This window comes from Corvus cornix, chromosome 1A (assembly GCF_000738735.6).
Source record: "Corvus cornix cornix isolate S_Up_H32 chromosome 1A, ASM73873v5, whole genome shotgun sequence".
In the NCBI taxonomy this organism is placed as follows: domain Eukaryota; kingdom Metazoa; phylum Chordata; class Aves; order Passeriformes; family Corvidae; genus Corvus; species Corvus cornix.
This window is the reverse complement of record NC_047057.1, coordinates 5,241,426-5,253,609: the sequence shown is the minus strand read 5'-3', so window position 1 is coordinate 5,253,609 and position 12,184 is coordinate 5,241,426. Positions and strand designations below refer to the sequence as shown.

The window sequence follows — 12,184 nt, the reverse complement described above, 5'->3', positions numbered from 1 at the left end:
ACCTCTTATCCTGTCCCTTTTCCCCCCATAAATCTTGCTTCTATTTAGTGTAATGAAGCCAGAATCTGGCTGTGTATTCCTTGTGCATCTGATATCACTTCTGTAACTGTGTACTCAGGACCAGAAGAAAGCTCAACTGAGATCCAGGAAGAGAAGGAAAAAATAAAAAGGACTTTACAAAAATTCATGAAGGGTAAAGGCAATACGTGCATGTGCTGGGAACCAAGCGTCAGTATCTTGGGGATTAAAAAGAACCACCTCAGCTGATTTTCCTTTGGATGGGAAGAATTTGGTCATGTTCTGAATTTTTTGTGAAAAGTTAATTTTATCTTCAGTTTCCCATGCAAGTGTAATTTTCATGCAGAGTTCTGTAAGATGGGTCTGTTAGGCTTTAATGGCCCCTGAAATGAATCTGGAATGGTGAACATGTCCACATTGGACCACTTAAAAAAGCAGTTATTTGCTTAAAAATAACACCAACAAAAATGTATTCAGCTTTTAAAGGTTCTTCACGATTTACATGAGCACGGAACATAAGACATAACATGGAATCAGCATTTTAACAACCATCTTCCCCTTGACTCCCATGTTTGTGAGTTGGAAGCAGGCACTCTGCTCTTACCGGGACTTGTGAGGGCTCCCAGAGCACCAGTCGTTGTGGAGAGAGGGTTTGCATTGGTGGTGGTAGCTGAGGTCTGGGCGGCAGCTGCTGCGGCTGCTAAAGTTGCCAAGTTCTGTAACTGTAAAGCGTTCATGCCTATGCGGAGAAGCAATAGGATTAATTAAGACAGGTAATCATCATCATCATAATCATAATCATCAAAAAGTGCTGTTATCAATGATCATGGAGCTTGGGGTGTACCTTGCCAATAAACTCAATTCTTTTCACTCCCAAGACATCTGTAATCTGGAACCACCTCTTACAGTTCCTGAAGAGTATCTCTCATCTCTCTACCTTGGAGTTGAGAGAATTTACCAAAGACACCAGCCTATACTTCAGGAAAATTAAACCTGGTTTGTGCCTCTTCTAAGGGAAGAGTAGAATTAAAAGTCATTTAAACTCTGTGTGAAGCCCAGGCACAATATTATTTCCTGACACAATGGGGGATGTAAAGAAGATAGCTAGCATTTAAAACACATTCAGGACAGGGTCATATAATTGGGATGAATAAAATTTGTTTCCCATGTCTCCTCTGAATATAACTACTAAGGTTACACTGTGCAGTAGCCAGTAATTGTGCTCAATTTCCTTTTGATGGTTAATTTCTAAAAACATGTATGAACTAAGTACATCAAATTAGTATCAGCCTGACCACAGAGCCATCATTGAGATAGGGATTTTCAGGCTGTAGCTCTGGACTATGATATCAAGTCTACTGAGTCATCTGTCACTTCATTATTTTACAAGATGTGGGGGAGATACACTGTCATTTTAGTGAGAGCCTTAAAGAAATGGAGGCATTTAAATAGCAAAGGTTTAATTTAGATGGCAAGCAAAAAAGGACAAACAATAAAGAGGCTTTTGTGAAGTGAAAAAAAGATGATTAAGGAACAGCCAATGGCATAGATTTGCTTAAATCAGAGGGACAGAACTTGGTCTCTCCAGAGGAATTCAAAAGAACATTCCTTTTACCTTGGACTAGATAAAGTACTTGGGAACTGACTCTAAGGTGAAATAGTGCAGTAACAGCTAAAGTGCAGATATAAGATGGGTGCTAGCATTAACCAGACTGGATCCTTCTCAGGATCTCCTGAGTAAGACCAGCTATCCCCAGGAGTGATGTTCAGACTGGGCATTTACACAAGGACGTGAGAAACATGGTTTGGAAGGCAGTGAGAGATCATACTTCAGGTTTGGACATATGAAGGAGCTCTGTGAGGGCTTGAGCCCTCAATAGAGTTGAAAAAGTGCAAAAATGCAAAAGACTAAAAGAGTTTTATTATGTTCTTGTAGTCCTGAAAGTACAAGTACACTCACAAAAGGTTAGGTAGGAAGAGCAATACCTTTTCTAGACTTAATGATAGAGCTGGGAAGACTGCATGAGTGTTGGGGAATACTCAAGAAGAGCTTGAATGCCTAGAAACTTGTCTGATTTTCTCTGAATGTTAGTTTGCTAACAAGAGATATTACTTCTCCCTGCACACTTTGTATCTCAAACAGGGGAGCTTAACAACAACTTAGAGAAAATGAAAACAAGAGAGTTTAAATAAAATACTTGGTAAGTATGTTTAAGAAGAAAAAAATTGCAATGAATGAGATGGTATTTTCTTGGAATTCAGAACTCCTTCAGCAATGGAGAGTGATATTACTTTCAAACACATGCATTGCAGACTCGGGTTAGTACAATCAACAATCTCCATAAAGAGGAATTCATACTGTCACAGCATTAGGCACTGTGAAATGAACCTTGATATAAGCATCTATTTGTGAAAAAAGCCCCAAATTTAAACACGGCATGTTCCAACAGGCAGGTCAGGCCTCAGGTGAGCACTGAATCTGACTGAGGTTCTAATGTTGATGTCTTGGTCAATGCCCAGATTCAGTTCAGATGCTGGCGTTTTTGAAAATGTGACGCAATTACAGTGGTGGGTATTAAGATTTTAGTTGATCCAAGATACACCAATTCATAGCCTGGAGCCAGAACAACACACTTGGAGAAATTACGTGACCAAGAAAGCTCTTTAAGGTTTCTTTTGGAGGCTAAAGACCATCTTAAGGGATAAGGGTTTTCTCAAACACTACCAATCCAAACTATTTTGCAAGACACAGTTCAGGTAGAAATTCAGGTATGCAAACAACATTGTTTTATTTTTTTAAACTACTCATCTGACTTAATTGTTTGCCTTGAGTGTATTTCAAGATTTTGGGGATGAAGAAGACTTAAGCTGGGACCCAACTCTTTGAGAACAAAGCAGTCAGTAGTTCTCAAACTGAAATAGGGAATTAATTTTCATCCTGGCCTGATATTGGTCCTCAATTATCATTTACCTTTGTGTTTCATAAGGAGCATAAGCAATTCAGCAAAGAATATCCAGAAAACATTGCTGGTCTTCACTGAGGCTGTATTTCATGCCGTCTGTAACAAGGACTTGGGAAAGCAGTGGGTTGCTCTCCTCCAGAGGATTGGCTTTCTATCACCCACTCTTTAGTTACTCATCAAAAGGATCAGTCATAACCAGCTTATATTTCCTCTGTGTGGAGGTTTCTTTGGACTTTTAAATGGAATACATGGTAGGATTAAATACTTGTGGTGAATACAGAAGGGTTCTAGAGGAGAGCCTAGGCCAGACAAGGTCAACAGGCAGCAGAGCAAACAACTGCTCTCTGTACTTATGAATCGCCCTTGCACCTCTGTGGATGCAAAACAAATACTATCATTGCCTCATCCCACAAAAACTTTTTTTTTTTTAATAGTGGGACATTTTCTATATAAGCACAGGAGGAACCCATCAATTTGGCAAATGAGTTTCAATGCCCAAAGAAGATGAACGAACAAGAACTTGGTGGTGATGAAGTTGTCTCCCCATTCAGTTTGTTTTACGGTAGAGGTGACTGTAAGACACTGGCCACAAAACAGCCTGCAGATTTTACAGGGTGTCAGCTTGGGTCTCTGCAGGACAAAAAACTGCTGACTGTTGTCACACTTGAGTAAGAGAAGGACAGCAAAGACCCCCACTGAATTGAGCACTCAAATGTGACTGTCAGCAAGAGCTCATGGGACACACTGTCACCCAGCATGCTCTAGAGCCCATTTTGTCAACAGTTTTATCACTTAATATGCATCCTCTTTAGGATCCTCTGTCTGCTCAAATATCTGAAAAATAAGTCCTGTAATCACTGTTTCACGTTCCCCAGGCATTTTACCATTTCTGCTCTTCCCAGAAGATGGTTTCTCCCATCAATTTGTCAGGAGTGTCAACATCCCACTCGCTTGGACAAACTTGGAGGAAGGAAACCAAATGCTCTGAAGTCCAGACCCCAAAAGTACTTTGCTTTCAAATGGGGATTTTTGGTTCAATTGAACCTCAGCTGAGGTACAGTTCTGCAGTTCTGTGGGATGAATCTGCCCTCTCATTCTCTCCCCTTTCACACACTCTCTTCACACATTTCACATCCTACAGTTTTTTCAAAACTCCCAAATCCCGCAACAGAGCTGGACGGCAAATGAATAGATGGATTTTATTTGAAAGTGCTGCTCACTCAGCAAATGCACCTCTCTCTGAAGAAAAATGCAAATTGCTTAACGCTGAGGAACAGCCTCATAGGCAGAGCTGCACATGAAAAATGAAAATCCTCCTGTAGGGAAAAAAACCCCCCTTGTGGGTAAGGAATAACTCTTGATCTTCATGATGGAGACAATGTTGGGAATTAAAGGGAAATGATTAAAAACTTCAGAATCACAATACAGTTTGATTCCATTTTTAATAACATGTATTTACCAATGTGCTATCAGCTTGGCAAATATTCAAGATCGCAAGGAAATTCAACTTTCATTTTGTTATTTGGCAGATTAAAAAAACAATTAAATTATGTACAAAACAGATGCACAGTATGCCTTGCTTGAAACTTAAGATTTAAAAAAAAATTATTTATAAGGATAGGGGCATGAAAATTTAATTTAATGTTCACCTTAGGTAATTTTGTGTCTTATTGTTCACAGCAATTACCATAAATCTACATATCAATAAGCGAGAACAGATGTCAGTTGTTACAAGTGCTTGCCAATCAGGCCTGTTAAAAAGTGACAGATGGATGGTGATAGAACATTCTCATAAGGCCTATTAGCACATTCACAGGAAATTTTTGTAGTGCTGCACAGTCACAGATGCAGTTCTGTGAAAACACGGGGAAATTTGAGAGCACGAGATTTACATTTTACAACTTCTTGTGCTGCCTCTGACACAAACTTTCATACAATGAAGTAATTTGCCTCGTTTCAGTCACTTCAGCTTTTCTCCTGTGATAACTGTAAATTTGGAATTATTGGATATTTGTAGAGGAGGGAACGGAGTCACAAGCCGTTCCTGAAGACTTCTTAGGCCTCATCAGCTCTTGGGTTTCTAAAACCATAATATAATCATATTAGGAAATAGCTGAGATTTGCTCACTGAACAAATTCCTAAAAAAGGAAGGCACCAGCTACATTTAGAGGCACCGTATGCATGGAGAGTTTCAAAGTCAGTGGTGATTATCAGAGCCAAATCTGATAGCTCATAAGCAGTTCCCACTGACTTGACTTCCTTTGCTTTGGAAATTTTATCCTTCTCAATTATTACGATTTATTCCATCTGAATTAAATCCTGGCTGCAGCTTAAAAAATGTGGATGAAGGTAAAATTTATCATCCCCAAGCTAAAAAGCAACTATTTGCTAACACTGACATCAGCCATTTTGGATGCTGATGGTAAAATGTGTGGAAAGGTGTGGAGGGTGAGGCTATTCCAGCAATATTCTAAGAATTAAAATAGACAGGAGAGCTAAGTGCTACCTCCATCAATCCATACATATTCTGTGTATACTTTTAGAAAGCTGCTTAGCTGAATGGTGCTTGAGGTACCCTGACCAGTTACTGTTTGATTGAGCAAAGCCCTTAAAACAACTTTTAAGTCCACAGTTGATTCTGCTCTGTTTTTTAAGAGTATGTGCTTAAATCTGACCAGAGGTTCACAGAATCATAGAATGGTTTGAGTTGGAAGGGACCTTAAAGATCACCTAATTCCAATCCCCCTCAAGTCATGTTTTGACTTATGTAGGATTTCAGCCCATTTTCAGGTTATACATGCTCTAAACACATCCTGGCAAGAAGGATGCTTTTGTTAATGGAAACTTCTTCAGTCCTAGTTGGAAGGATTCATCTGATCAAACTTCGTCCAAAAAAAAGTTACTCACTCAGGCTCGTGCTATAGTCAAAGAAGAGAGAGGGGATAACGAAATCATCTGATCCTAAAAGAGAATCATAGAACCATTGACTCATAGAACATTTGAGTTGGAAAGGACCATAAAGACCATCTAGTTCCAACCCCCCTGCTATGGGCAGGGACACTTTCCATTAGTCCAGGTTGCTCCAAGCCCTGTCCAACCTGGCCTTGAACATTTCCAGGGATGGAGCATTCACAGCTCTCTGGGTCAGGGCCTCACCAACCTCACAGGGAAGGACTTCTTCCTAATATACATAATATTTTCCTAATATCCATAAAATAGATTAACCTCAGCCTTGGCAGGATGCATCGTTACCTGGGAGTGACTCCCTCTTCACTGACATTGCAGGGAGATGGGATGCCTGCTTTCCAAACTGCTGGGGTTCAGTTGGATGAATTCCATCCACACAGGGGCCAAGGCAAAAAAAAGCCCCCTCGCCCTCCATTTACTGGTTATGGAAAGCCCACACAGAACTACAGATCTTGTGCCCTGACTTGGCCAAACATCCATGTCATGCACTTTTACCACCTGAATAAGCACGTCTCCCCAACTGCTTAGCACTGCTTTTTCCTCTCAAGGTGCCTCTCCTTCTCTGAGAAGGAGCAACGTGTGGATTGTGAACAGGCTCACTTGCTGCAAACTCTGTCTCTCCAAAAATGCTAGAGTTGTTTAATTTATTAGTTAAAAGAAGAAGAAAAAAAACTAATTTTGTGTGTTAAAATAACTAGGACTTTCAATGGAATTAGTGTTACAAAAGCTGAATGTTTTTGGTCCCTGAGGTCAGCATTTTCAAAACTAGTAGTTATCTTTAAGAAACAGCTATCTCCCTTGAGCTGGAAACAGTTTCTCAGTGACCTTTACTTTTAATATGATATCCCTAAAGAGGTCATAGCAGGAGAAATCCTCCTTCTGTATGGCTTTGCTGGAATGAAGCCATCCAAGAGTCAGAGGATATAAAGGATCCTTTGGCCAATGCAAAAGTATAGAGCTTTTGTGCAGATGGTCCCGGCTTCCAACTGGTCCCTCCAGATCCAACGAGCCAATCCAACAATTAGACGAAAATATTCAGAAAGCAGAACCTCACAGACTTTCTCTCATCCATCTGCTCCTACAGACTCTGCAACAGGAGGAAATATGGCTTGGGTAGCCGAAGAAGGGTGGAATGGATTGAACAGGGCTCAGAAAAGGCCAGAAGTTCAACCCCAAACACAACCAAACTGTGAGAGAACTTGGACAGGACTGCAAAAAATATATACATTGGAAAAATATTGAAAGTCCCAGCTGCAGAGGGCTTAGGGATCTGAAAGACAAAGAAGAAAAGCCAGACCCATGGCTTCTCCTCCTGTTTAACTTCAGAAAGCAAGGTACACTGTCTATTCAATGAAATTAAGAGAAACCCTTTGTGTCTTTTATAAGTACTGTACATTTTTTTATGTCTTGAATGGTTACACATATGGAAACATTGTTGTATGAACCAATATTTGTTCCTGCCAAAACATTTGACATTAATGGACAATAGAAAATCTTCCTTGACCGTATATTGTTTAAATATTGAAAACATTGAAATATTTTCTACAATCATCCTAGCAATAGTAAATCTCCTGTTTACACCATCTGTGTAGTAATTCCTGAGCTCTTAAACAGGCAGGTTGGCTCAAATAACTGCAGCCTTTAGGACCTGCTCCAGCACCAGCCAAATTCAATGCAAACATTCAAGCAACATCAATCTCCTTTGAACTAAGCTTCCCAAGCAATTTGTATATATTTGAAGAAGGAAATTTTGTTTGCTTGAAAGGTTGCTAGTGTTTAATGTAGCTTGCATTGTCTTTTACAGTAAGACAACCAAATAACATAATGTAATTCATCTACATTATTGGCCTTCCCCAAAGACAAAGTGCAGGCTGGACACTGAGGCTCGTGAGAGGCATGTGAGAGGAAACATTGCCTTTAAATTAGCATTAGCAGGTATCAGAGGAGGGGAGGAAAAGTGAGGAAGTGCTCACTATGAAATATACCCATAAGGATGGCATGTCCTTGCATGTTTTACACAGGACAATGAAGCAGACTTTGGCAAGGTAGAATTAGTGCCTGTAATCAAGACCAGGGGATTACTGTAATACCAAAGGCACCACTGCCAGCTCTCCCAGCTTTATTACCAGTCTCAACATATTACATTGTTTTCTTTGGCTTGACTCATGAAGTAGAATGATTTCATGAAAATCTCATTTTTCAATAGAAATGAGATAAAACTGAACTGGAGAATTAAGCATGGAACCTTAAATCTTGGAAAGCTAAATGGCAAGCTACAGCTTTTTGTCTCCCAAATTTTAGGATCTCAAATTTTCATTAAACCAGTTTCATGATTTGCTTGGACTTCACACAATGCTGAATATATAGCAGGGCCAGTGGGCTGCTACAGCAAGAACAGTGTTCACTTTTAGACCTGGTGTTGTGTGTTTAACATCTGTATGTTAGAGAGTTCTTGAGAAAAATTCCCGTTTTTCTTTGGACTGTATTCCCAGCTTACAAAAAACAAACACACAAATGAAGAAACTACAATATTTTTCAATCACAAACGCCTAAAAATCCCACTCCTTTCACCAAAATCCAAGAGCCACTGCTTTTGCAACATAAGAACTACTTTAGCCAGACTGAGGCATGGCATTAGGGAAAGGGAATTTAAAACTCCACACTGAAGAGCAGTGTCTTTGCTCTGCTAGCAAAGAAAATTGCTTTGATTTAAGAAATAATATCACTGAGCATAGGAAATAACTCTTCACATGTGCAGCGGGATGTGTGCTGTGCCTCTTCTGTTCTGTACAGAGACAACACAAGCTTTAGCAGTACAAATAAACACTTGCAGATCCAAAGGGCCCTAATTTTGTTCAAGGGGGTGGCTGTATCAGAAGTCCTAATGTAGCAAACCGTGACTTCATCAAGATTTAAGCACAAAAGAGGTGATAGAGCCCTGACATGGAAGTAAGGGTGGAATTTCAATGGCTCATGCGGCTTTTGATCAAACTTTTAGTGTCTGAATTACATGGTAAGCACACCCATCGACTTCAAGGATAAAAGTTGCACCCCTCAAACACGAAGTTCAAAGAACTTGAAAGCTGCAATGACGGACCTTCTTTAGCACCTCACTCAATTGTGTCTGGATTTTATTCCTCACTTTGAAATGTTATATTAGTAGGCAAACGATATGCAACATGGAATTACATATTAGATTCTTTTTTGTGAAATGAACCTGTACAGCTTAAGTCAAAAAACTTTAGGCCTTTATAAATGTTCAAAGATAGCTTCAGCTGGTAATGCAAGCTCTTGCTGCAGACACAGGAATACTTTCTATTCCTTCCATAAAACATAATATACAAATTGTTAATATCAGATGCACTGCATGACATAGTACTGCCTGATTTCCAAGGAGAGGATGTGAACTCTCAGTTCTAACAATGAAATAGTGCTTAGTCTTTGGCACTTTCATGTAGAGATGCAGCTTGGAGAACAATTTAGTATCACTAATTTTACCTTGAACATAAAGATTTAAGAGTCACATGTTTTGGGGAAAGATGTAAACTTCAAGCTGTTTTGATAACATGAATGTGAGATATAAAATACATTTTTTTCCAAGAGAGACAGTCAGTCATCAAATTATCCCACAGATGAGTGCATTAGCAATCAAATTTGCAGTTGAAAAAGTATGTCCCTTAAGTAACAATGATGTGCCGCTATGATTTCTTGAGATGACTTTCTTTTCGTCTCAAGACCCTATGATTTTCAGAGAATAAATCACATCCTGGATTGAAAGCCCATCCTGGAAATACTTGACTAAAATCCTTACTTTCAACAGAGTTATTGAAGACAAAGCTGAAACTACACTAACAGCGAGAAATAGGCAACAAAAACGTCTAAGGTGCACATAAGGCGATGAATACCACATTATTTTTCCTCAGTGTCCCAATTCTTTCATTTTGTAGACCTAACCAAATATCAAAACATTAAAACACAATCTTTGAGCTCAAAACCACTTCCAAAACTGCCAAGTATAAAACTGTGCTGAACTACTCTGTTCTGTTTATCATATTAAGATACATTATTTTGATGAAAAAAATGCTAGATTGCAAGTGTAACATAATAGAACCAGCAAGCACTGCCAGCAGGAAGGAAGAAGAGAGAATAATTCAGAGATATTGTCATCTGTAGGCCAATTTATATTGTCAGACAGTAGGTTCACATTATTCTCTGATGTCACTGCAATAATGGCATAATATAATGATTGAGCAAAGAATACCTGTGGGGTATAGCTATACAGTGTGGTATATATATACTTGTTAAAGTGTTTCAGGCTTTATTCAAAGCAGAACCAGAAGCAGCAAAAGACCAAGATTAAAAAAAGAATGAGAAATGGTGCTCATAAAGACTTCTGAATATTTTAGCCCTTGTTTTGTGATGATGAAGCAAGCGTAATGTTGTATTTCATTGATTCAGTGGGCTCATGATTAAAATAAACTAATGTAGCAATTTAGGGGTTTTGTGATTCTTTCTTTTTTTTTTCCTGTAAAAAGAAAAAAAAACCGCTTTTTAACAGTTCCTCACGGCAGGCATAATGTGCATCTGTGCTCTGATTTACTGCACATGCTGCCTTCTCTAGCATCATGTTAAGTTAGGATATCAGCATGGTAGGTCACACAGTGGGAATGACCTTTTGCTAATCACTACACATCAGTTACTACTGGCACACAGCTCATTACTAAGAAACCCTCCAACTAGCTGGCTTTCAAATCCGCTCACACTTTGATTCTCTTTCCCCCTTTTCTTTCTTTCTTTTTTTCCTCCAGACTAAAGATTATACTTTTACATAAAATCTCTGTTGTGCAATTTTGCCAACTAGGGTTCCAAAGTCAAAAAGGCACCCAGTTAATTTTCCGTGATTATAAAAGGAGCCTGAAAATTCATACTGAAGGTAGGCCTGTAATCTTGGGTTTCATTAAAAAGGTCAGAACATTTTTCCTCACCACATATTATTAAAATGTTTGAGGGCTGCCATTAATTTGATTTTTCAGGACACAGAAATCTCACTGGAAATTAGAATGTAATCCTGCTGTTGCTTTCCTGACACTTTTCATAGGGCAGGATACGGCTGCAGGGACTAAGAGCTCTCCTGCAATTTACAATTGGTTACTTTGGCCAAATGGCAGGTGACTAATGCAAGACAAACTGTTTGCACAACCTGGGAGCACTGGGTTTAATTTCAGTTCTGAAAGAGGGGTGAAAGTGTTTCTATTGACGCTGAACCGTGAGCTGTTCCCTGCCAATACATCTGCCACATTTAATACGCAACATGCCCCCCACCCCCTGACAATGCGATTATTAGAGGTACAGAATTCAATAGCTTAAGAATACAAGACATAGCTGGAGCAAAATGAAAGGGCTTTTAACTCACCGGCCATTTGCTGAATGCCGCTGAAGGCACCCAAGTTACTGGAGGAAGTTGCTTGCTGCAGAAGCTGCAAATGAACAACACAACACAGCAATCTATCTAACAGTAATGTAACAAATGAAGATAAAACTAAAATGAGCTATCATTTCACATTTGGAATATTTCTGCTTTCCTTTACATTTATATAGTCTCTTGCTTCTGTCTGCTGTTGGAATGAACATCCCTAGAGTCAATGCTGTAAATCCATATTAATGTCTAATCTCTATTAAGAAACACAGAGACACAAGGGAAACTCAATAACATGGCTGCTTTAAAACAATTAATCAATTTATTCTTTTTAACAACCAGGTGTTAAATCTATTTAAACCAACATAGTGTGACTAATTACAACCCTCTGTTGTCTAGTAGTTACCATAACTCATCTCTGTCAATCATGGTCCATTCCTCCCCACCCCTGTGAATTCAGTTTTTTCTTTATTATCTTTATGAATCAAGCACACAGATATTCATTAGACTGGTATTTATATATATATAGCAATTTAGCCTATCTCAGTATTAATTAGCCTACCTCAGTACTAACATATATTTTTAATTGCTGGGTAAATTGCTGTTTATATCACTATACCAAAGCATTGTATGCACGCAAATGATGTTATTTATACATACACAATACATATATATGGGCACATGTATTTCATAGACTCCTAGAATGGTTTGGGTTGGAAGAGATCTTAAGGATCATCCACTTCCAACTCCCAGGTCACAGCAAGGACACCTTCCACTAGACCAGGTTGCTCAAAGCCCCATCCAGCTTGGCCTTGAACA

General features: G+C 39.1%; 1 protein-coding gene across 14 annotated transcripts in view; it reads right to left on the bottom strand.

Moving 5' to 3' along the window:
* Positions 1 to 12,184, bottom strand: part of CELF2 (CUGBP Elav-like family member 2) — a 550,097-nt gene that overhangs the window by 41,366 nt on the left and 496,547 nt on the right. For all 14 annotated transcript variants that reach the window (XM_010407804.3, XM_010407802.3, XM_010407801.3 and 11 more), the window contains 2 exons: positions 11,363 to 11,426; positions 623 to 757 (listed from right to left, as the gene is read on the bottom strand). In XM_010407804.3, coding sequence (XP_010406106.1) covers positions 623 to 757; positions 11,363 to 11,426 — 199 coding nt within the window. The remainder of the gene's footprint in view (positions 1 to 622; positions 758 to 11,362; positions 11,427 to 12,184) is intronic.